At 48.1% G+C, this 23510-nt stretch overlaps 1 protein-coding gene across 1 annotated transcript in view; it reads right to left on the bottom strand.

Annotated features, from left to right (window-relative positions):
• Nucleotides 1–3563: 3563 nt before the first annotated feature.
• Nucleotides 3564–23510, bottom strand: part of LOC115081590 (E3 ubiquitin-protein ligase TRIM41-like) — a 35380-nt gene continuing 15433 nt past the window's right edge. Inside the window, exons 4-7 of the mRNA XM_029586012.1 lie at nucleotides 11295–11317; nucleotides 4784–4789; nucleotides 4654–4683; nucleotides 3564–3730 (exon numbers count right to left, since the gene is read on the bottom strand). Coding sequence (XP_029441872.1) covers nucleotides 3709–3730; nucleotides 4654–4683; nucleotides 4784–4789; nucleotides 11295–11317 — 81 coding nt within the window. The 3' untranslated portion in view covers nucleotides 3564–3708. The remainder of the gene's footprint in view (nucleotides 3731–4653; nucleotides 4684–4783; nucleotides 4790–11294; nucleotides 11318–23510) is intronic.

Below are 23510 nucleotides of genomic sequence, written 5' to 3'. Positions count from 1 at the left end.
GAGAGCTGAGGTGGTGCATTGGGGACTGGGGGTGCGTGCAGGGATTGGGAGGTGACAGCTGTGAGAGGGGGTGGCAGAGGTGACAGGGAAGAGAGCGAGGTGGTGCATTGGGACTGGGGGTGCTGTGCAGGGATTGGGAGGTGACAGCTGTGAGAGGGGGTGGCAGAGGTGACAGGGAAGAGAGCGAGGTGGTGCATTGGGACTGGGGGTGCTGTGCAGGGATTGGGAGGTGACAGCTGTGAGAGGGGGTGGCAGAGGTGACAGGGAAGAGAGCGAGGTGGTGCATTGGGACTGGGGGTGTTGTGCAGGGATTGGGAGGTGACAGCTGTGAGAGGGGGTGGCAGAGGTGACAGGGAAAAGAGCGAGGTGGTGCATTGGGACTGGGGGTGAAGTGCAGGGATTGGGAGGTGACAGCTGTGAGAGGGGGTGGCAGAGGTGACAGGGAAGAGAGCGAGGTGGTGCATTGGGACTGGGGGTGTTGTGCAGGGATTGGGAGGTGACAGCTGTGAGAGGGGGTGGCAGAGGTGACAGGGAAGAGAGCGAGGTGGTGCACTGGGACTGGGGGTTTTGTGCAGGGATTGTGGGAGGTGACAGCTGTGAGAGGGGGTGGCAGAGGTGACAGGGAAGAGAGCGAGGTGGTGCAATTGGGACTGGGGGTGTTGTGCAGGGATTGGAAGTGACAGCTGTGAGAGGGGGTGGCAGAGGTGCCAGGGAAGAGAGCGAGGTGGTGCATTGGGACTGGGGGTGCTTGTGCAGGGATTGGGAGGTGACAGCAGTGAGAAGGGGGTGGCAGAGGTGACAGGGAAGAGAGCGAGGTGGTGCATTGGGACTGGGGGTGCTGTGCAGGGATTGGGAGGTGACAGCTGTGAGAGGGGTGGCAGAGGTGACAGGGAAGAGAGCGAGGTGGTGCATTGGGACTGGGGGTGCTGTGCAGGGATTGGGAGGTGACAGCTGTGAGAGGGGGTGGCAGAGGTGACAGGGAAGAGAGCGAGGTGGTGCATTGGGACTGGGGGGGTTGTGCAGGGAGGGAGTGACAGCTGTGAGAGGGGGTGGCAGAGGTGACAGGGAAGAGAGCGAGGTGGTGCATTGGGACTGGGGGTGCTGTGCAATTGGGAGGTGACAGCTGTGAGAGGGGGTGGCAGAGGTGAGGGAAGAGAGCGAGGTGGTGCATTGGGACTGGGGGTGCTGTGCAGGGATTGGGAGGTGACAGCTGTGAGAGGGGGTGGCAGAGGTGACAGGGAAGAGAGCGAGGTGGTGCATTGGGACTGGGGTGTGTGCAGGGATTGGGAGGTGACAGCTGTGAGAGGGGGTGGCAGAGGTGACAGGGTCTGTGGGATATGAGGCCACGTGAGATGGGGGCAGCAGATTACAGCATCGGCCTCAGGGGCAGTTCCTATCTCTAGTCTGTTAGGTGATAATTTCAGAAAGATATTCCCCCTGAATAACTAAACAATGACCCGGGTAAGACCCGGGTCTGAAACCTGAATTCCCCCTCCGTGGGACAGAGGCAGGGGGATGGGAAAGGTGAGGCAGGCTGGAACGTGTGGGGATTTCTGTCTCAGGCCCCTGCATGTCCTCTAGGGGGCGCCCTTTGTACCTCTGGCACCCCCGGCCCATCCAGTTTCAATGGGAAACTCTATGAGGACTTTCCCTTTCTAAATTAGCAATTCTCCCAAATGTACAAGGAGCCCCTACCCCCAGGAGCTTACAGACTAAGTTAATAGCACTCGTCCTTACTCCTTCTCCAGACGATAATGTGTAGAGAGCGTGCACTGTGATAGCAACACCCCCCCCCCCCCCCCGAGAAATGTACAGGAGAGGAGGGAGGGGCAAACGGAAAACAGATTTTATTCATTTTATTATTAATATTCCTCTTATCATTGCTGCAGTATCACAGACATCATTTACCACCAATTACATACAAGTACAATGAGTCCCTGCCTGAGAGAGCTTACTAAGTTATTAATACTCATCCCTATCCCTTCCTAGAGTTCAGCGCTTTATAAGTACAGAAGAAAGGCAGGAGAGAGGGAGTGAGGGTGTGGGAGAAGGTGTAGAGATGAGATTTATTCTCTGCATTGTAAAATGAAACTTCCCCTGCCTCATAGTCCAGGAGAATCCCCACTGCCCGGGGTCTCTCACTCCCAGCCTGGCACTGGGAGGATCCTCAGAGCTGCTTTATAAGTACAGAAGAAAGGCAGGAGAGAGGGAGTGAGGGTGTGGGAGAAGGTGTAGAGATGAGATTTATTCTCTGCATTGTAAAATGAAACTTCCCCTGCCTCATAGTCCAGGAGAATCCCCACTGCCCGGGGGCTCTCACTCCCAGCCTGGCACTGGGAGGATCCTCAGAGCTGCTTTATAAGTACAGAAGAAAGGCAGGAGAGATCGAGTGAGGGTGTGGGAGAAGGTGTAGAGATGAGATTTATTCTCTGCATTGTAAAATGAAACTTCTCCTGCCTCACAGTCCAGGAGAATCCCCACTGCCCGGGGTCTCTCACTCCCAGCCTGGCACTGGGAGGATCCTCAGAGCTGCTCTATAAGTACAGAAGAAAGGCAGGAGAGAGGGAGTGAGGGTGTGGGAGAAGGTGTAGAGATGAGATTTATTCTCTGCATTGTAAAATGAAACTTCCCCTGCCTCACAGTCCAGGAGAATCCCCACTGCCCGGGGTCTCTCACTCCCAGCCTGGCACTGGGAGCATCCTCAGAGCTGCACTATAAGTACAGAAGAAAGGCAGGAGAGTGCCAGTGAGGGTGTGGGAGAAGGTGTAGAGATGAGATTTATTCTCTGCATTGTAAAATGAAACTTCCCCTGCCTCATAGTCCAGGAGAATCCCCACTGCCCGGGGTCTCTCACTCCCAGCCTGGCACTGGGAGGATCCTCAGAGCTGCTTTATAAGTACAGAAGAAAGGCAGGAGAGAGGGAGTGAGGGTGTGGGAGAAGGTGTAGAGATGAGATTTATTCTCTGCTTTGTAAAATGAAACTTCCCCTGCCTCATAGTCCAGGAGAATCCCCACTGCCCGGGGTCTCTCACTCCCAGCCTGGCACTGGGAGGATCCTCAGAGCTGCTTTATAAGCACAGAAGAAGGGCAGGAGAGAGCCAGTGAGGGTGTGGGAGAAGGTGTAGAGATGAGATTTATTCTCTGCAGTGTAAAATGAAACTTCCCCTGCCTCATAGTCCAGGAGAATCCCCACTGCCCGGGGTCTCTCACTCCCAGCCTGGCACTGGGAGGATCCTCAGAGCTGCTTTATAAGGACAGAAGAAAGGCAGGAGAGAGCCAGTGAGGGTGTGGGAGAAGGTGTAGAGATGAGATTTATTCTCTGCATTGTAAAATGAAACTTCCCCTCCCTCATAGTCCAGGAGAATCCCCACTGCCCGGGGTCTCTCTCTCAGGGGGAGCTTGGTCCTGGGGGAGGTGAGGGCCCAGCATTTACCTCCATCCCACAGCCCCACTCCCCAGTATCCCACCTCAGGTGTTAGTGAGATCAGCCCCTCCCTCCTCTCAGAGTCTCTGCACACCCCCAGCGCACAGTAACCCCCCTCCCCCACCCCCACCTCCCAGTAATGTCTCCCCGAGGTGAAGCCCTCACGCCCCAGCACACAGAGCTCAGAATCAAATCTCCGGGGACTGTGGGGGAGGCTCTGCCTTGTCCCTCCCCATCTGACACTTTTCCCATCCTCAGACAGGAGGAGCTGGGGATGCGCAGTTTCAGGATCCAGAGTCACAGGCACTGCAGAGAGGAGGAGACATTAATAAACATGAGCACCCACTCCTCATTAGCTCCTCACACACCATTGGTTCCCTATACTCCCCCAGCTCTAACTCTCATTGGCTCCTCATTCTCCCACCCCCTAAACCTCATTGGCTGCTCCCTGAGTCAGTTCCTTAGTCTATGAGAGGAGCTCTGTTATTGGCTGTCACTCACTGACTGCGCTCATCACACCAGTCATCCTATTGGCCGGCTGCTCTCCAGTATCTCCCATTGGACTGATTCCCCTGACATCATCAGTGACAGAGAGTTTCTAATTGGTTAATTCCCTGCCGGGCTTCCTATAACTCACAGCCCCATTGGCCTCCTCTTCCCATTTATATTTCCCTTCCCTGAAACCCCTCCCCCTGTGACCCCCCCCCCCCTGCCATTAAAGCCAGGAGCAGTCCTTAGTATAAGGGGCGGGGTCTGGGTCACTCCCTGCATGCGCTCCTGCGGCAGGAAGTGCAGTAATTGCCCCATGGGGCAGGAGGGAGCGGTGCTGGCGCTGGGGTCTGCACTGGGAGAAGCTGCACCGGCCACGCAGGCGGGAAGGAGACGCAGAGAGCGGAGAGAGCGGGGCCAGCACAGAGCAAGGGGCAGAGGAGAGTGAAGGCTGCAGGGGCGGCAGATTCACAGCTGGGAAGGGGAAGGGGGGAGGGCAGGAGCATGCAGAGGGGGAGAGGGAGGATGATTTCAGTTGGAAGGAGAGTGAGGGGCAGGGAATGGAGGGACGGTGATAGTGATGGAGGAAGAGCCATGGCAGCTCAGGAGGCTGTAGGGACAGCAGCTTCACAGCTGAGAGGGGGAAAGGGAGGGGAAGGGTGAGGCTGGAGGAGACCCTGTAGCAGCTCTCATTCATAGACGGGATCATTTGTATAATTAGTTATATCAGAGGCAGTTACCTGCATATCTGCCACATCCCATCCACCACTCTGAATTAAAACAAAGAGAAACACGGATCAGAGGTCAGAGAAGAGAAATAAATACAGTGCCAGGCAGAAATATATTTATCAGACTGTGAATAAAACTTACCCAGTCCTGCAGGGTGAGAAGAAACAGTAAGAAATAGAGAAATGTTAGAGCTTCCAGTTTATAAAACATCCATCAGAGAACTTGTGACATTTCCTCTGTTATAAAGAAAGAACTTGGCATTTTATATGCGCTAGAATAGAATCATAAACAGATATTTATACAAATGATAATTCTCTGTTTTTATGTGCATCAGACGTATCACAGAAATCCCAGACAAATTCACGCTGTCTTCTTATTGCTATTTGACAGATAATTCAGAATTGTTAGAGGTTCCTCTTTGGGATTTTATTGATTTCTGAGCCAGGAAGTTGTCTCTGAACTGATTCTGCATTTTGTCTCCTGTTCTAAGGCTGATGCTGAGGATACAATCAGGATAACATTGTTGGGACTTCTCAGGCTAATTATCAAAGACATTTCTAGTGGTAAAAATCATTAATTGTGTCCCCTGAATATGGCTGAAGGAACAAGGGCTGAGTGGAGAGGTTTCCAGGAAGAGGTGTTAAAGGTGCACCTGTTGAGTGAAGGTGTTCCCAGGGTGTGGGTATTAAAGTAGCACACATTGACTGGAAGCATTCCCGGGGGGGAGGGTGCTAAAGATGCATGCAGTGAGTGGAGATGTTCCTTGGGGAGGATGCTAAAGATGCATGCAGTGAGTGGAGATGTTCCCGGGGGGAGGATGCTAAAGATGCATGCAGTGAGTGGAGATGTTCCCGGGGGGAGGGAGCTAAAGATGTATGCAGTGAGTGGAGATGATTCTAGGACAGGGTGATAAAGATGCATGCAGTGAGTGGAGATGTTCCCGGGGGAGGATGCTAAAGATGCATGCAGTGAGTGGAGATGATTCTAGGACAGGGTGCTAAAGATGCATGCAGTGAGTGGAGATGTTCCCGGGGGAGGATGCTAAAGATGCATGCAGTGAGTGGAGATGTTCCCGGGGGGAGGGTGCTAAAGATGTATGCAGTGAGTGGAGATGTTCCTGGGGAGGGTGCTAAAGATGCATGCAGTGAGTGGAGATGTTCCCGGGGGGAGGATGCTAAAGATGAATGCAGTGAGTGGAGATGTTCCCGGGGGGAGGGTGCTAAAGATGCATGCAGTGAGTGGAAATGTTCCCGGGGGAGGATGCTAAAGATGCATGCAGTGAGTAGAGATGTTCCCGGGGGGGAGGGTGCTAAAGATGCATGCAGTGAGTGGAGATGTTCCTGGGGAGGGTGCTAAAGATGCATGCAGTGAGTGGAGATGTTCCCGGGGGGAGGATGCTAAAGATGAATGCAGTGAGTGGAGATGTTCCCGGGGGGAGGGTGCTAAAGATGAATGCAGTGAGTGGAGATGTTCCCGGGGGGAGGGCGCTAAAGATGCATGCAGTGAGTGGAGATGTTCCCAGGGGGAGGATGCTAAAGATGCATGCAGTGAGTGGAGATGTTCCCGGGGGGAGGGCGCTAAAGATGAATGCAGTGAGTGGAGATGTTCCCGGGGGGAGGGCACTAAAGATGCATGCAGTGAGTGAAGATGTTCCCAGGGGGAGGGTGCTAAAGATGCATGCAGTGAGTGGAGATGTTCCCGGGGGGAGGGTGCTAAAGATGCATGCAGTGAATGGAGATGTTCCCGGGGGGGAGGATGCTAAAGATGCATGCAGTGAGTGGAGATGTTTCCGGGGGGAGGGTGCTAAAGATGCATGCAGTGAGTGGGGATGTTTCCGGGGGGAGGGTGCTAAAGATGCATGAGGTGAGTGGAGATATTCCCGGGGGGAGGGTGCTAAAGATGCATGCAGTGAGTGGGGATGTTTCCGGGGGGAGGGTGCTAAAGATGCACGCAGTGAGTGGAGATGTTCCCGGGGGGAGGGTGCTAAAGATGCAGGCAGTGAGTGGAGATATTCCCGGGGGGAGGATGCTAAAGATGCATGCAATGAGTTGGGATGTTTCCGGGGGGAGGGTGCTAAAGATGCATGCAGTGAGTGGAGATGTTCCCAGGGGGGAGGGTGCTAAGGATGAATGCAGTGAGTGGAGATGTTCCCGGGGGGAGGGTGCTAAAGATGCATGCAGTGAATGGAGATGTTCCCAGGGGGAGGATGCTAAAGATGCACGCAGTGAGTGGAGATGTTCCCAGGGGGAGGATGCTAAAGATGCATGCAGTAAGTGGAGTAGTTCCCGGGGGGACGGTGCTAAAGATGCATGCAGTGAGTGGATATGTTCCCATGGGGAGGGTGCTAAAGATGCATGCAGTGAGTGGGGATGTTTCCGGGGGGAGGGTGCTAAAGATGCATGCAGTGAGTGGAGATATTCCGGGGGGAGGATGCTAAAGATGCATGCAGTGAGTGGGGATGTTTCCCGGGGAGGGTGCTAAAGATGCATGCAGTGAGTGGAGATGTTCCCAGGGGGGAGGGTGCTAAGGATGAATGCAGTGAGTGGAGATGTTCCCGGGGGGAGGGTGCAAAAGATGCATGCAGTGAATGGAGATGTTCCCAGGGGGAGGATGCTAAAGATGCATGCAGTGAGTGGAGATGTTCCCAGGGGGAGGGTGCTAAAGATGCATGCAGTGAGTGGAGTAGTTCCCGGGGGGACGGGGCTAAAGATGCATGCAGTGAGTGGAGATGTTCCCAGGGGGGAGGGTGCTAAGGATGTATGCAGTGAGTGGAGATGTTCCCAGGGGAGGGTGCTAAAGATGCATGCAGTGAGTGGAGATGTTACATATTACATGGGGGTCATATTCAGTAGGAAGTGAGTGACAGATGGACTGAGCTGCTCTCTCTGTTGGTAAAACACAATATTCACAGTAAAGTGATGACTTATCTGTATATAAAGTTAAATATTACATGGGGTCATATTCAGTAGGAAGTGAGTGATAGATGGACTGAGCTGCTCTCTCTGTTGGTAAAACACAATATTCACAGTAAAGTGATGACTTATCTGTATATAAAGTTAAATATTACATGGGGTCATATTCAGTAGGAAGTGAGTGACAGATGGACTGGGCTGCTCTCTCTGTTGGTAAAACACAATATTCACAGTAAAGTGATGACTTATCTGTATATAAAGTTAAATATTACATGGGGTCATATTCAGTAGGAAGTGGGTGACAGATGGACTGAGCTGCTCTCTCTGTTGGTAAAACACAATATTCACAGTAAAGTGATGACTTATCTGTATATAAAGTTAAATATTACATGGGGGTCATATTCAGTAGGAAGTGAGTGACAGATGGACTGAGCTGCTCTCTCTGTTGGTAAAACACAATATTCACAGTAAAGTGAGGACTTATCTGTATATAAAGTTAAATATTACATGGGGTCATATTCAGTAGGAAGTCAGTGACAGATGGACTGAGCTGCTCTCTCTGTTGGTAAAACACAATATTCACAGTAAAGTGAGGACTTATCTGTATATAAAGTTAAATATTACATGGGGTCATATTCAGTAGGAAGTGAGTGACAGATGGACTGAGCTGCTCTCTCTGTTGGTAAAACACAATATTCACAGTAAAGTGATGACTTATCTGTATATAAAGTTAAATATTACATGGGGGTCATATTCAGTAGGAAGTGAGTGACAGATGGACTGAGCTGCTCTCTCGTTGGTAAAACACAATATTCACAGTAAAGTGATGACTTATCTGTATATAAAGTTAAATATTACATGGGGGTCATATTCAGTAGGAAGTGAGTGACAGATGGACTGAGCTGCTCTCTCTGGACATTTTATCATGTAAAGTTAGTGGGATAACTTGTGCTGTATGATTAGTGGGATAAATGTTCCTCTGAATCTACTTCCCTAAATCTGAGGGCTGTTTACGCTTCCAGTGCTCGTCGTAGCAGAAAAGTCCTGGAAGCACCATAAGCTTATAAGAGGTTCCCTCACCCCCAGCAGGGTTTCTGCTGCCCCGGGGGTGGGGGAGGGTTTTGTGAGAGGGGCTGCAAGGATCTGAGATCCCCCTGGCACATTTTACTCTATGGGAGGGGGCGTGGCGGGGGTTAGGGGGTTTGCACGGCTCAGATTTTGAATATTGACCTGTACACTTCTATATATTTCTTTATAACAAAAACAAATTCCCTTCATCTTATACATAACTGAGAGTAGGAGAGTGTAAACGATATTTATTATTTCCATAAGAACATAAGAAGTGTCCTGCTGGGTCAGACGAGGTCCATCGAGCCCAGCATCCTGTCTGACAGTGCCAGTCTGGGGCACGAGTACCCGGCAGACCCCCAATAGTTGATCCATTTCTTGTATCTCACTCCCAGGGATAAGCGCCGGCTTTCCTGAGTCCACCTGGCTAATAACTCTTTATGGACTTTTCCTTCAGGGACTTCTCCAATCCTCTTCTGATCCCCCCATGCTACGTCCCTTAACCATGTCCTCCTGCAACAGATTCCATCGCTTGATTGTGCTGCGAGTGGAAAATACTTCCTATGATTGGAATTAAATCTGCCGCTTGCTACTATCATGTTATGTCCCCTAGTCCTATTGTTATTGAAAGGGTAAATAACAGTTCCCTATTTACCCGTTCCACCCCACTCATGATTTATAAGTCCCAATCATATCCCCTTCCCTGCCTTCTCTTCCTCCACAAGTCCCTCTGTAGAATATACTGAGAGATCTCAGAGATTTACATTTAAAATGTGTTTCATAGGGCAGGCTTTGCAATTTGAGATTTTGGCAAATGTAAGAGAAAGAATAAATAAGAGATTGGGGAAGACAGGAGAGAACTGGATCAGGACCACAAACAGAGGAAGGGGAAGAGAGGAGCAATCTCTTATCTGTACAGACAGATTGCAGATCTGCATCTGAGAAACTCCACATTCTGACTGCTAATGATTTAATGCAAACAAATAAAGCAAAAGTAAAAGAGACAGATTCTTCTACCTCCAAAGCTTGTGATCACTTTCTTCAGTTGCTGAGGGTATCTCAGTGGGAAATCCATTATGGGGTCAGTAGAAACAGCCTCTGGTTCTGGAAACTTTGCATTCTGACACCTACAGGTAAGAGAGTCACTGGGATTATTCTGGGAGATGTTCAACCCCAGGAGATAGAGATGGGACAGGTGGAGAGAATGAGATATAACTACAGGGAAGAGAGTCACTGGGATTATTCTGGGAGATGTTCAACCCCAGGAGATAGAGATGGGACAGGAGGAGAGAATGAGATATAACTACAAGTAAGAGAGTCACTGGGATTATTCTGGGAGATGTTCAACCCCAGGAGATAGAGATGGGACAGGTGGAGAGAATGAGATATAACTACAGGGAAGAGAGTCACTGGGATTATTCTGGGAGATGTTCAACCCCAGGAGATAGAGATGGGACAGGAGGAGAGAATGAGATATAACTACAAGTAAGAGAGTCAGTGGGATTATTCTGGGAGATGTTCAACCCCAGGAGATAGAGATGGGACAGGTGGAGAGAATGAGATATAACTACAGGTAAGAGAGTCACTGGGATTATTCTTGGAGATGTTCAACCCTAGGAGATAGAGATGGGACAGGAGGAGAGAATGAGATATAACTACAGGTAAGAGAGTCACTGGAATTATTCTGGGAGATGTTCAACCCCAGGAGATAAAGATGGGACAGGTGGAGAGAATGAGATATAACTACAGGTAAGAGAGTCACTGGGATTATTCTGGGAGATGTTCAACCCCAGGAGATAAAGATGGGACAGGTGGAGAGAATGAGATATAACTACAGGTAAGAGAGTCACTGGGATTATTCTGGGAGATCTTCAACCCCAGGAGATAGAGATGGGACAGGAGGAGAGAATGAGAGATAACTACAGGTAAGAGAGTCACTGGGATTATTCTGGGAGATGTTCAACCCCAGGGGATAGAGATGGGACTGGTGGAGAGAATGAGATATAACTACAGGTAAGAGAGTCACTGGGATTATTCTGGGAGATGTTCAACCCCAGGGGATAGAGATGGAGCAGATGGGATCATCCTGATGATGCCCTGGTCTTCAACCCTGTGAGCTAGGATGGGAAAGTTAGTGGAGGGAGGAGTGAACTATTCAGAACAGCTCCTCCACTGAGGTTGCTGGAATAGCCCCCCACCCCCCGCTGCTTATAAAAGCGGCTGCATTAATTCTAGCTCTGGCATTCTGGATAAGAGTTAAAGAGAGTAGGAGTGTTTATCTGGAGTTGTTCCCCTGTTTGGGTTCTGGGTTACACAGCCTGAGCCATTACCCAAGTGGGAAGGGAATCAGGGCCTGCGTTGGTGCTGGTTCTACAAGAACATAAGACTTTGCCATTATGGGTCAGACCAAAGGTCCATCAAGTACCTGGGAGGATCCCAAGGGGTAGAGAGATTCCAAGCTGCTCATCCCAGTGAGAAGGGGATTCCTACAGCTCCACCTTAATAATGGTTTATGGACGTTTCCTCCAGGAACTTATCCAAACCAAATCCCACTTCTCCCACCAGTTTACCAATCAATAAGATCCTTTGTTACCCCTCTTATCCCCGTCAAGCTCCATCACCAAAAATATAAATTTCCAACCACATAGAAAAGATGAGAAAGTAACTTGTACCTGCTCAGGGTGTCCTTCACATCCTAGAGGAGAAACAAAACAGAGATTATTTCTAGCTCCACCCTACAGATCATGAGCAGCTGTTATACACGTTAGGATATTCCACACTCAAATCTGTGCAATGACACAACTGCCTGTTTATAGAGCAAAGAAACTCCATGCAATGAAAGAGGATCATCCTTCCTCCTTCTCACAGGCAGGGAGCAGTTTGATGAGGAGCAGGCATTGGGATCTCCTAATCAGAGCTGCCTGGGAAGAAACAGGAGAGAGGCAGGGACTGAGGGGGTTTTCTTATGAGAGCTCCCCTGGAAGATGTAAGGAGAGAGGCTGGGACTGAGGGGTTTCCATATGAGAGCTCCCCTGGAAGATGTAAGGAGAGAGGCTGGGACTGAAGGGTTTCCTTATGAGAGCTCCCCTAGAAGATGTAAAGAGAGAGTCTGGGACTGAGGGGTTTCTTATGAGAACTCCCCTGGAAGATGTAAGGAGAGAGGCTGGGACTGAGGGGTTTTCTTATGAGAGCTCCCCTGGAAGATGTAAGGAGAGAGGCTGGGACTGAGGGGTTTTCTTATGAAAGCTCCCCTGGAAGATGTAAGGAGAGAGGCTGGGATGGAGGGGTTTTCTTATGAGAGCTCCTCTGGAAGATGTAAGGAGAGAGGCTGGGATTGAGGGGTTTTCTTATGAGAGCTCCCCTGGAAGATGTAAGGAGAGAGACTGCGACTGAGAGGTTTCCTTATGAGAGCTCCCCTGGAAGATGTAAGGAGAGAGGCTGGGACTGAGGGGTTTTCTTATGAGAGCTCCCCTGGAAGATGTAAGGAGAGAGGCTGGGACTGAGGGGTTTTCTTATGAGTGCTCCCATGGAAGATGTAAGGAGAGAGACTGGGACTGAGGGGTTTCCTTATGAGAGCTCCCCTGGTAGATGTAAAGACTGAGCCTGGGAGTGAGGGGTTTTCTTATGAGAGCTCCCCTGGAAGATGTAAGGATAGAACAAAGACTGAATGAGGTTGTGCTGAGCTTCTACATCAGGAGATGGAGCTCGTGTCAGGGCTGGGTCTCTCTGTCACTCCCGGGGGTAGCTCAGCACTGCCAGAGACTGAAGGTGACAGTAAGGTTAACTCAGTTTTCCCAGGGGAGCTCAAGGCAATCTGGTGCCTGATATGAGAGATGTGATGATGCTTTTCCTCCCCTCCCCTACCAAGCACAATGCAGAGTAAATCACCGAGCGGTCCAAAGTGAAAGGGATCTTCATTAGAACATTAGATTTGCCATACTGGGTCAGACCGAGGGTCCATCAAGCCCATGGTCCTGTTTCCAATAGTTGCCAATCCAAATCAGAAGTACCTGGCAAGCAGCCAAACATTATTTATCTATTTATAATATCTGTTATCCACCCTTTTATAGTTGAGGGCAGAATATAATAAAACCTACATCAACTGAAAATGTAAAATAAAAACATATTTGGCTGATAATAATACAAAAAATTCAATCCAGAGATCAAACAAGCAAGGAATAAAATGGCTAAAAAGCTTCAAAGGCCAATTTGTAGAAATGAGTATTGAGGATTCTTTTAAAAGACTTCCTATCTTCATGGAGTGACCCCTAGTTCTTTTACTGTCCGAAAGAATAAATAACCAATTTACATTTACCTGTTCTAGACTTCTCATGATTTTAAACACCTCTATCTCTTCTCCAAGCTGAACAGTCCTAACCTCTTTAGTCTTTCCTTTATCATTTTGGTAGCCCTTCTCTGTACCTTCTCCATCACAATTATATCTTTTTTGAGATGCGGCGACCAGAATTGTACACAGTATTCAAGGTGCGGTCTCACCATGGAGCGATACAGAGGCATTATGACATTTTCCGTTTTATTCACCATTCCCTTCCTAATAATTCCTAACATTCTTTTTGCTTTTTTGACTGCCGCATGACACTGAGCCAACAATTTCAATGTATTATCCACTATGATGCCTGGATCTCTTTCCTGGGTGATAGTTCCTAATATGGAACCTAAGGGGTAGATTTTCAGTCAGGGCGCCTTCGCGTACTTTTGTTGGCGCATCAGGCGCAAACAAAAGTACGCTGGATTTTAGTAGATACGCACGTAGCCGCTAAAATCCTGGATCGGCGCGCGCAAGGCTACCGATTTCGTCTAGCCGGCGCGCGCCGAGCCGTGCAGCCTACCTCCGTTCCCTCCGCGGCCGCTCCGAAATCGGAGGGGCCGCGGAGGGAATTCGCTATCGCCCTTCCCTCACCTTCCCCTCCCTTCCTCTACCTAACCCACCCCCCGGCCCTGTCTAAACCCCCCCCTACCATTGTTGGGGGATTTACGCCTCCCGGAGGGCGGTTCTGGAGGGCGCAGCCACACCCCCGGACCGCCCCGGGCCGAAACCACGCCCCTGGGCCCGCCCACGAAACACCGCGTCCCGCCCCGAAAACGCCGCGCCGATCGGCCCCGCCCCCGACACACCCCCTCGGAAAACCCTGGGACTTACGCGAGTCCCGGGGCTCTGCGCGCGCTGGCAGGCCTATGTAAAATAGGCGCACCGGTGCGCAAGGCCCTGCTCGCGTAAAACCGGGCGGATTTACGTGAGCAGGGCTCTTAAAATCCGCCCCTAACCGTGTAACTACAGCAAAGGTTATTTTTCCCTATATATACAACACCTTGCACTTGTCCACATTAAATTTCATCTTCCATTTGGATGCTCTATCTTTGAGTCTCGCAAGGTTCCCCTACAATGTATCACAATCCACATGTGATTTAACTACTCTGAATAATTTGGTGCCATCAGCAAATTTGATAACCTCACTCTTCGTATTCCTTTCCAGATCATTTATAAAGATATTGAAAAGCCCAGGTGTAAGTCCAGATCCCTGAGGCACTCCACTGTTTACTGTTTTCCACTGGGAAAATTGATCATTTAATCCTACTCTCTGTTTCCTCTGTTTTAACCAGTTCGCAATCCACAAACGGATATCGTCTCCTATCCCATGACTTTTTCATTTTCTTAGAAGCCCCTAATGAGGGACTTTGTCAAACTCCTTCTAAATATCCACATCTACTGGTTCATAATTATCCATGTTTATTAACTCCAAAAAAATGTAGCAGATTTGTGAGGCAAGACTTCCCTTGGGTAAATAAATGCTGTGTCCCATTAAACCATGCCTTTCTATATGCTCTGTGATTTTGATGTTTAGAATATTTTCCACTATTTTTCCTAGCACTGAAGTCAGGCTCACCTGTCTATAGTTTCCTGGATCAACCCTGGAATTGTTATTAAATATTGGGATTACATTGGCCACCCTCCAGTCTTCAAGTACAATGGATGATTTTAATGATCAGTTACAAATTTTAACTAATAGATCTGAAATTTCATTTTTTAGTTCCTTCAGATCCCTGGGATGCATACCATCTGGTCCAGGTGATTTGCTACTCTTTAGTTTATCAATCTGGCCTACTTCATCTTCTAGGTTCACAGAGATTTTGTTCAGTTCATTTGAATCATCACCCTTGAAAACCATCTCAGGAACCAGTATCTCCGCAACATCGTCATTAGTAAACACAGAAGTAAAGAATTAATTTACTCCTTCTACAATGGCCTTAACTTCCCTAAGAGCCCCTTTATCCCCTCGGTCATCTAACAGTCCGAACAACTCACTCTTAATTTTCCTGCTTCGGATATATTTAAAAAGGTTTTTTTTGGGAGCCTTCCAGGAGTATTCCTTACTGATAAAGGGGGATGAGGGATGGTGTTTGACCTAGGTTGGATTTAATTGATGGTCATTTAAAATTGTAACTCTCAGTTTACTCATTAGGTTTTTGAATATTTCTTTTGTGATCTTTTTCTTTATTATTAAGGCTCCCCAATTAATGTGGACTTAGTGGAATAGCAGATGTAGTTATTTTCATATTTGTTTTCTTATGGAATATTGCTATTGTCATTTCCTATTTACTTATACTTTTTCATTGTAAAATGTTTGAGAAAATTAATAAAGTATAAATAAATAAAACAAAATTTTTACGGTTTTAATTTGAGCTTTTGCCTCTACGGCCAACTTGATTTCAAATTCTCTCTTAGCTGCCTTATCAATGTTTTACACTTAACTTGACAATGCTTATCCTTTTTCCTGTTTTCTTCACATTGGTTTGGAGACCATATCTACAAAGAGACAGAGACAAGATGGAAGCGGTACAGAGAAGGGCGACCAGAAAGGTGGAGGGTCTTCATCGGATGTCATACGAGGAGAGATTGAAGAATCTGAATATGTACACCCTGGAGGAAAGGAGGAGCAGGGGTGATATGATTCAGACCTTCAGATACTTGAAAAACTTTAACGATCCAAAGATGACGACAAACCTTTTCCGCCAGAAAAAAATCAGCAGAACCAGGGGTCACGAGCTGAGGCTCCAGGGAGGAAGACTAAGAACCAATGTCAGGAAGTATTTCTTCACGGAAAGGGTGGTGGATGCTTGGAATGCCCTTCCGGAGGAAGTGGTGAAGTCCAAAACTGTGAAGGACTTCAAAGGGGCGTGGGATAAACACTGTGGATCCATTAAGTCTAGAGGGCGTGAATAAAGTGGAGGCAGCAAAACACTGCACGGAGCGGCAATAGCCACAGCGGCATTCAAACACTGCACGGAGCGGCAGTAGCCACAGCGGCATTCAAACACTCCACGGAGCGGCAGTAGCCACAGAGGCATTCACGGAGCGGGATGCCAGTGGCCAGTAGTTGGTGTTCCACCTTCACGGAGCAAAAGGATGGAGGGCTGCCATCTCCAAAAAAATTTAAAAAACAAACAAAAAATAATAACAGGGGTGGGTAAGAGTATGGGGCAAGGGTGTGGCCTGCTTGTTACAGCAGTTGCTACCCCTAATTGAGCTGGACGTTCACTTGGATGCAGATACAGCGCTGCTCTCTAAATTGGTGGTGGGGTGGAGGGGAATTAGGGCTGGAGGGTACTGGAAGCCAATAGTAACAGGTGGGAGAGAAAAAAAGGGAAATAAAAATGGATAAAGTGCGTAGCTTGCTGGGCAGACTGGATGGGCCGTTTGGTCTTCTTCTGCCGTCATTTCATTTCATTTCTATGGTCCTTTTAACAATTTTTGAAGGACTTTTTTGGATAAAATAGCCTCTTTCACTGTGCCCTTAAACCAAGACAGTAATTGTTTGGTCTTTCTTCGACCTTTCTTAATGCGTGTAATACATTTGGACTGTACTTCTAAAATGTAATTTGTAACAATGTCCATGCCTGTTTTACACTTTTAACCTTTGTAGCTGCACCTTTCAGTTTTTTTCTATTTCCTCATTTTATCAAAGTGTCCCTTTTGAAAGTTTAATGCTAGAGCCGTGGATTTACTTATTATTCCTCTTCCAGTCATTAATTCAAATTTGCGGTACAGAGAAGGGCGACCAGGAAGGTGGAGGATCTTCATCGGATGACGTACGAGGAGAGATTGAAGAATCTAAATATGTACACCCTGGAGGAAAGGAGGAGCAGAGGTGATATGATACAGACTTTCAGATACTTGAAAGGTTTTAATGATCCAAAGACAACGACAAACCTTTTCCATAGGAAAAAAATCAGCAGAACCAGGGGTCACGATTTGAAGCTCCAGGGAGGAAGATTCAGAACCAATGTCAGGAAGTATTTCTTCACGGAGAGAGTGGTGGATGCCTGGAATGCCCTTCCGGAGGAAGTGGTGAAGACCAGAACTGTGAGGGACTTCAAAGGGGCGTGGGATAAACACTGTGGATTCATAAAGTCAAGAGGCCGCCAATGAAGAGTCGGTGACTCGCCAGAATGATGGCTACTGCCTGGAGATAATACCCTTATTCAATAAACATACACATGGTTACTGTGACTCCAACATCGCTCTAAGCTTCAACAGCAAGAGGAAATGTGAAAAAAGGATTTGCACTCACAAAGAGGGGAGTAGCTGGCTTGTTACGGCGGTTACTACCCCAACCAAATAAGCCTGATACTTCACTTTCAATGCATATACAGCATAGTTCTCTGCTTCAACGGCAGGGGAGAAGAAAAACTGATACTTCACACATCCAGCAGAGCTCTCTGCTTCAACGGCAGGGGAGAAGAAAAGAGGGTTCGCACTCACAAAGCAGGGAGTAGCTGGCTTGTTACGGCGGTTACTACCCCAAACCAAATGTGCCTGATACTTCACTTTTGATGCATATCCAGCATGGCTCTCTGCTTCAACGGCATGGGAGAAAGACTGATACATCACGCATTTCCAGCATAACTCTCTGCTTCTACAGCAGGGGAAAAGAAAATCTGATGCTTCACGCATATCCAGCATAGCTCTCTGCTTCAACGGCATGGGAGAAAGACTGATACATCACGCATTTCCAGCATAGCTCTCTGCTTCAACGGCAGGGGAGAAGAAAAACTGATACTTCACGCATATCCAGCATAGCTTCAACGGCAGGGGAGAAGAAAAAAGGATTCGCAATCACAAAGCAGGCAGTAGCTGGCTTGTTACGGCGGTTACTACCCCAAACCAAATATGCCTGATACTTCACTTTCAATGCATATACAGCATAGCTCTCTGCTTCAACGGCAGGGGAGAAGAATAACTGATACTTCACACATCCAGCAGAGCTCTCTGCTTCAACGGCAGGGGAGAAGAAAAAAGGGTTCGCACTCACAAAGCGGGGAGTAGCTGGCTTATTGCGGCGGTTACTACCCCTACTACCCCTAACTAATCAAGCTAGATATTTCACTTGGATGCAGCTCCATCACTGCTCTCTACATTAATGGTGGGGGTGGAAGGGAAATAGAACCAAGAGCTAAGAGAAACAGATAAATATGAGAGAAAAAATGTGTGAAGCTTGCTGGGCAGACTGGATGGGCCGTTTGGTCTTCTTCTGCCGTCATTTCTATGTTTCTATGTTTCATTTCTATGATCAATATTGCCAAGTGGCCCCACCACTGTTACCTCTCTCACCAAATCCTGTGCTCCACTGAGAATTAAATCTAAAATAGCTCCCTCTCTCATTGGTTCCTGAACCAATTGCTTCATGACGCACTCATTTATTACATCCAGGAACTTTGTCTCTTGCAAGTCCTGATGCCACATTTACCCAGTCAAAATTGGGGCAATTCAAATCTCCCATTATTACTGTGCTGCCAAATTGGTTACTTCCCTTATTTCTCTTAGCATTTCATTGTCCAGCTGATCATTTTGTCCAGGTGGATGGTAGTATACTCCTATCACTATACTCTTACACACACGAGATTTCTACCCATATAGATTCTACTGAGCATTTAGTCTCTTGTATGATCTTTATCCTGTTGGACTCTATACCCTCCCGGACATAAAGTGCCACGCCCCCACCAAGTTGATCCTCCCTATCATTGCGATATAATTTGTACCCTGATATAGCACTGTCCCATTGGTTATCCTCCTTCCACCAGGTCTCGGTGATGCCAATTATGCCAATCTCATCATTTGCTGCTATACCCTCTAACTCTCCCATCTTACTTCTTAGACTTCTGGCATTGGCATACAGACAGTTCAACGTGTGTTTTTTGTTTGTATTAACAACCTGCTTTTCAGTTGTTAGGGATAATTTGGAATCCTTTAGCTCAGGTTATTCTTTACTTATAGGCACATGGACTACTTTCCTTTTATTGGAACCTCTCTCTTGGTATGCCCTATCCTTCAAAGAAACAAGAGATTTCCCCATTGTTCAAGTTTAAAACTGCTCTATCTCCTTTTTAAAAGTTAGCGCCCACAGCCTGGTTCCACTCTGGTTAAAGTGGAGCCCATCCCTTCGGAAGAGACTCCCCTTCCCCAAAAGGTTCCCCAGTTCCTTACAAAACTGAATCCCTCTTCCTTGCACCATCGTCTCATCCACACATTGAGACTCTGGAGCTCTGCCTGCCTCTGGTGACCTGCGCGTGGAACAGGGAGCATTTCACAGAATGCTACCCTGGAGGTTCTGGATTTCAGCTTTCTTCCTAAGAGCCTAAATTTGGCTTCCAGAACCTCCCTCCCACATTTTCCTATGTCATTGGTACCCACATGTACCACGACAGCTGGCTCCTCCCCAGCACTGTTTAAAATCCTATCTAGGTGACGCGTGAGGTCCGCCACCTTCTTCCAGTCAGGCAAATTACCAGGCAGTCCTCACGTCCACTAGCCATCCAGCTATCTGCATTTTAATGTTCAAATCACCAATTATGATGACCGACCTAAATTTTCCCTCCAGGGAAGTTGCCCTGGGAGACTCGCCTTCAGTGCGAGAGCACAACTCATCACCTGGAGAGCAGATCCTTGCTACAGGGGCTGTGGAGTTTGAAGCCTGGATCATGCCCTCTGACCTCTGGAGACCTAGCCCAGAGGCCTTTGGGTAAGATATTTTGAAGAGTCTTCCTGTCCTCTTGTGAGCCAGAAGTGCAGGGGCTCTGGAAGCCTGGAACACACCCTGTGACCTCTGGAGTCCTTGCCTTGTGGCTGCTGGTTACGATATGTAGATGAGCCTTCCTGTCCTCCTCTGGTGGAAGGGGTGCAGGCCTCTGGAAGCCTGGATCGCTCGCTGTGACCTCTGGAGTCCTTGACCTGGGGCTGCTGGATAGGATATGTAGATGATACTTCTGGTCCTCTTCTGGTACAAGGGATTCGGGCCTCTGGAAGCCTGGATTGCATCCTGTGACCTCTGGAGTCCTTGCCTTGTGGCTGCTGGTTACGATATGTAGATGATGATTCCTCTTCTGGAGGAAGGGGTGCAGGCCTCTTGAAGCTTGAATCACTCGCTGTGACCTCTGTAGTTCTTGCCCTGTGACTGCTGGATAGGATATGTAGATGAGCCTTCCTGTCCTCTCCTAATGGAAGGGGTGCAGGCCTCTGGAAGCCTGGATCGCTCGCTGTGACCTCTGGAGTCCTTGACCTGGGGCTGCTGGATAGGATATGTAGATGATGCTTCCGGTCCTCTTCTGGTACAAGGGGTTCGGGCCTCTGGAAACCTGGATCGCATCCTGTGACCTCTGGAGTCCTTGCTCTGTGGCTGCTGGATAGGATATGTAGATGAGCCTTCCTTACTTCTGGTGGAAGGGGTTTGGGCCTCTGGAAGCCTGGATCATGCCCTGTGACCTCTGGAGTCCTTGCCCTGTTGCTGCTAGATAGGATATGTAGATGAGGTTTCCAGTCCACATCTTGTGTAAGAGGTGCAGGCCTCTGGAATCCTGGATGTCTCGCTGTGACCTCTGGAGTCCTTGCTCTGGGGCTGCTGGATAGGATATGTAGATGAGCCTTCCTGACCTCTTCTGGTGGAAGGGGTGCAGGGGCTCTGGAATCCTGGATCACTCGCTGTGACCTCTGGAGTCCTTGCCCTGGGGCTGCTGGATAGGATATGTAGATGAGGCTTCTGGTCCTCTTCTGGTGGAAGGGGTGTGGGCCTCTTGAAGCCTGGATCACTCGCTGTGACCTCTGGAGTCCTTGCCCTGGGGCTGCTGGATAGGATATGTAGATGAGGCTTCTGGTCCTCTTCTGGTGGAAGGGGTGTGGGCCTCTTGAAGCCTGGATCACTCGTTGTGACCTCTGGAGTCCTTGCTCTGGGGCTGCTGGATAGGATATGTAGATGAAGCTTCCAGTCCTCTTCTGGTGGAAGGGGTGTGGGCCTCTTGAAGCCTGGATCGCACCCTGTGACCTCTGGAGTCCTTACCCTGGGGCTGCTGGATAGGATATGTAGATGAGGCTTCTGGTCCTCTTCTGGTGGAAGGGGTGTGGGCCTCTGGAAGCCTGGATCACTCGCTGTGACCTTAAGGGTAATTAATGTTGTACTGGTCTGGTGATAACACCTGATGTGATGCTTAAACAAGTTCAAAGTAAGATATTCAGTTACATTCAGAGAAAGAGACCCCGAGGGTGGCAAAACTGATTCTTCAAAAACTAGAGATCTAGGGGGCTTGGAGGTGCCTAATTTTCAAAACTGTTTGTGGCCTCTCTGTTGAAATCTTTACAGGAAAGGCCTGGGGAATCCGCACTCAAACAGTGGGAAGAACTGAACAAGAATTGCTGGAGACGTCCCCTCCGTGGCTCCCTTTGCTTATTTGGTAGAGCGAGAGACCCGAGATGCTTCTCCAATGCATTCCCGATGTCACTAAAGATCTGGGACAGGGGTGGGTTGCAGGAAAATATCAGCCCGGGGGATTTCATTCAAAACCGACCCACAAGATATCTGTCTGACTCCCTTGTCGATTTTCCCTGCAGCAGTGTTTCAGCATTTCCCAAAAGCTCGCCAAACTGACCCTTCATAGGTAGATCATGTGACCTGGAGCCTGGAAGAACTGAGCCCAAACAATCTCCAACATAAATGTCACATTTTTCCTAAATAACTAAGTCATAGAATGCGCCGTAGACCAGAGGAGAGCAAACGGAGCTGCGGGACCTCTTCCATCCATGCAATCAGTTACCATCCGCCCACAAGTCTGGTTCCCTCCTTCATAATTATATCTTGCAGTCCTGATCTGATACTAAAGTCCTTTGTCAACCAATCAGCTCATGAACCAGTTGCCAAGTAATGTGACAGCCACACTGCCAGCCAGGGTCAGACAGACACACAGTCTCTTAGACACAGACTCTTGCCCTCAGTGTACGGGTGTGTGATAGAGGAAGTGTGTGCATGGGTGCATTTCTGTGTCAGGGAGAAAGACACCCACAGCCTCACTCTCTCTCTGAAACACACATTCTGTCATTGTACTGCTGCTGCTCATCTGTTCACACAGTGAGCACCTCTGCTTCAGTACTGCCACAGGATTATCTAAAAAGGTTTTGCTCACTGCCAGCACTCACCGTCTCCCTTTCTCACCCTCACTCCAGGAGACTCACTGTTTCCACAACCAGTTGACCCTTTCAGGAGGAAAGCCCAGCCTGCAGTCGCCTCCCCAGCATTGCTTCGGCACTTCCTCTTGGCTCACCCCATCCCTTTTTGTGACTGTAGCTCGCCTCCACTTCTCCATACCCTCCATCCCATTCCAGTGCATTCCCATTGACTGAGTGCTACAGAGTCTGTTGCTTTTATAGTTCCCCAGGCTCGGCACTGCCTACCTACTCTGTTACAACAGGCCCTAAAACACCAATACACCTGATATTAGAATAACAGAACAAGCCAAGCTGTTATAGATCCCTGCGCTAGCAGAATACCTCATCTCAGTCACACATGCAGAATACAAAGACCCTCACCAAACACAGAATAAAGAGACAATAAAGCTGAACTGGAAACATGCAAACAAAAACTGAATTGGAAACCATAACAAGACAGACTCCGTATGCAGTGCAACGACAGAAAAACAGAAACATCACCATTCCTCATTAAACATCAAACAAAATCAAGATATGATAATAGTAAAGCCAAACTCATAAAAAGAATAAATATCTCAAAGCAGCTGATGAACAGAACATTGAATGATTAAAAATATATAGCACTGGAAAATTAAAACAAAAAACAATCAGTAAAGTATTTCCAACCAGCAGACGCATCAAACGACACCCAATAATTAAAACTAAGGCTATAAAAAAAATCCTCTGCTCTCCATACCTGGGAACTTTAGGCTCCAGTCACCCTCAGATTGTCATGGATTAGTCAGGGAGAGGAGGGGAGCACAAACTTTCTCCTCTCTCTTATATATACACACTTTCTAACATATATGCTCATTCTCACACAGACTGCCTTATATTTTCTCTCATACACACGCTCACTGTTTTAAATAGTCCTCTTGCTCACACAAATGCTCATTGGCCGGCTCGATCTCTCTCACTCACATACGTGTTCACGGCTCACTCAGGCTTGCTCACACTTATGCTCTGGAAAACACAGTAAGCCTGACTATTATGCATTGCAACAATGGAAAACAGAAACATCATTCCTCAAACAGCATTAAGCAATAAAGTAAAAAAAAAAAAACAAAACCATCATTCATAATATTAAACAATACTAAAAAAAAGAATAAATATGTCAAGTAGGCAACATCCATCGAACATCAAGTAATTATCATAAGTTTTTTCTAATATTTCCTAAAAATCAAGTATTTCAAACAGCAGACACATGAAATAATCCCCCAAATTTAAAATAATGGGATTAAAAATCCATACCTGGAATCATTTGGTTTCCAGTCACCCACAGATTGTTGTGGATTGGGATGGGGACCTCACAATATTTACTTCTCTCCACCTCCCCAACAAACACACATGCTGTCACACA

The sequence above is a fragment of the Rhinatrema bivittatum genome, unplaced genomic scaffold (genome assembly GCF_901001135.1).
Source record: "Rhinatrema bivittatum unplaced genomic scaffold, aRhiBiv1.1, whole genome shotgun sequence".
NCBI lineage: Eukaryota > Metazoa > Chordata > Amphibia > Gymnophiona > Rhinatrematidae > Rhinatrema > Rhinatrema bivittatum.
The sequence above is the reverse complement of the archived record's forward strand: the minus strand, read 5'-3'. Positions and strand labels throughout refer to the sequence as shown.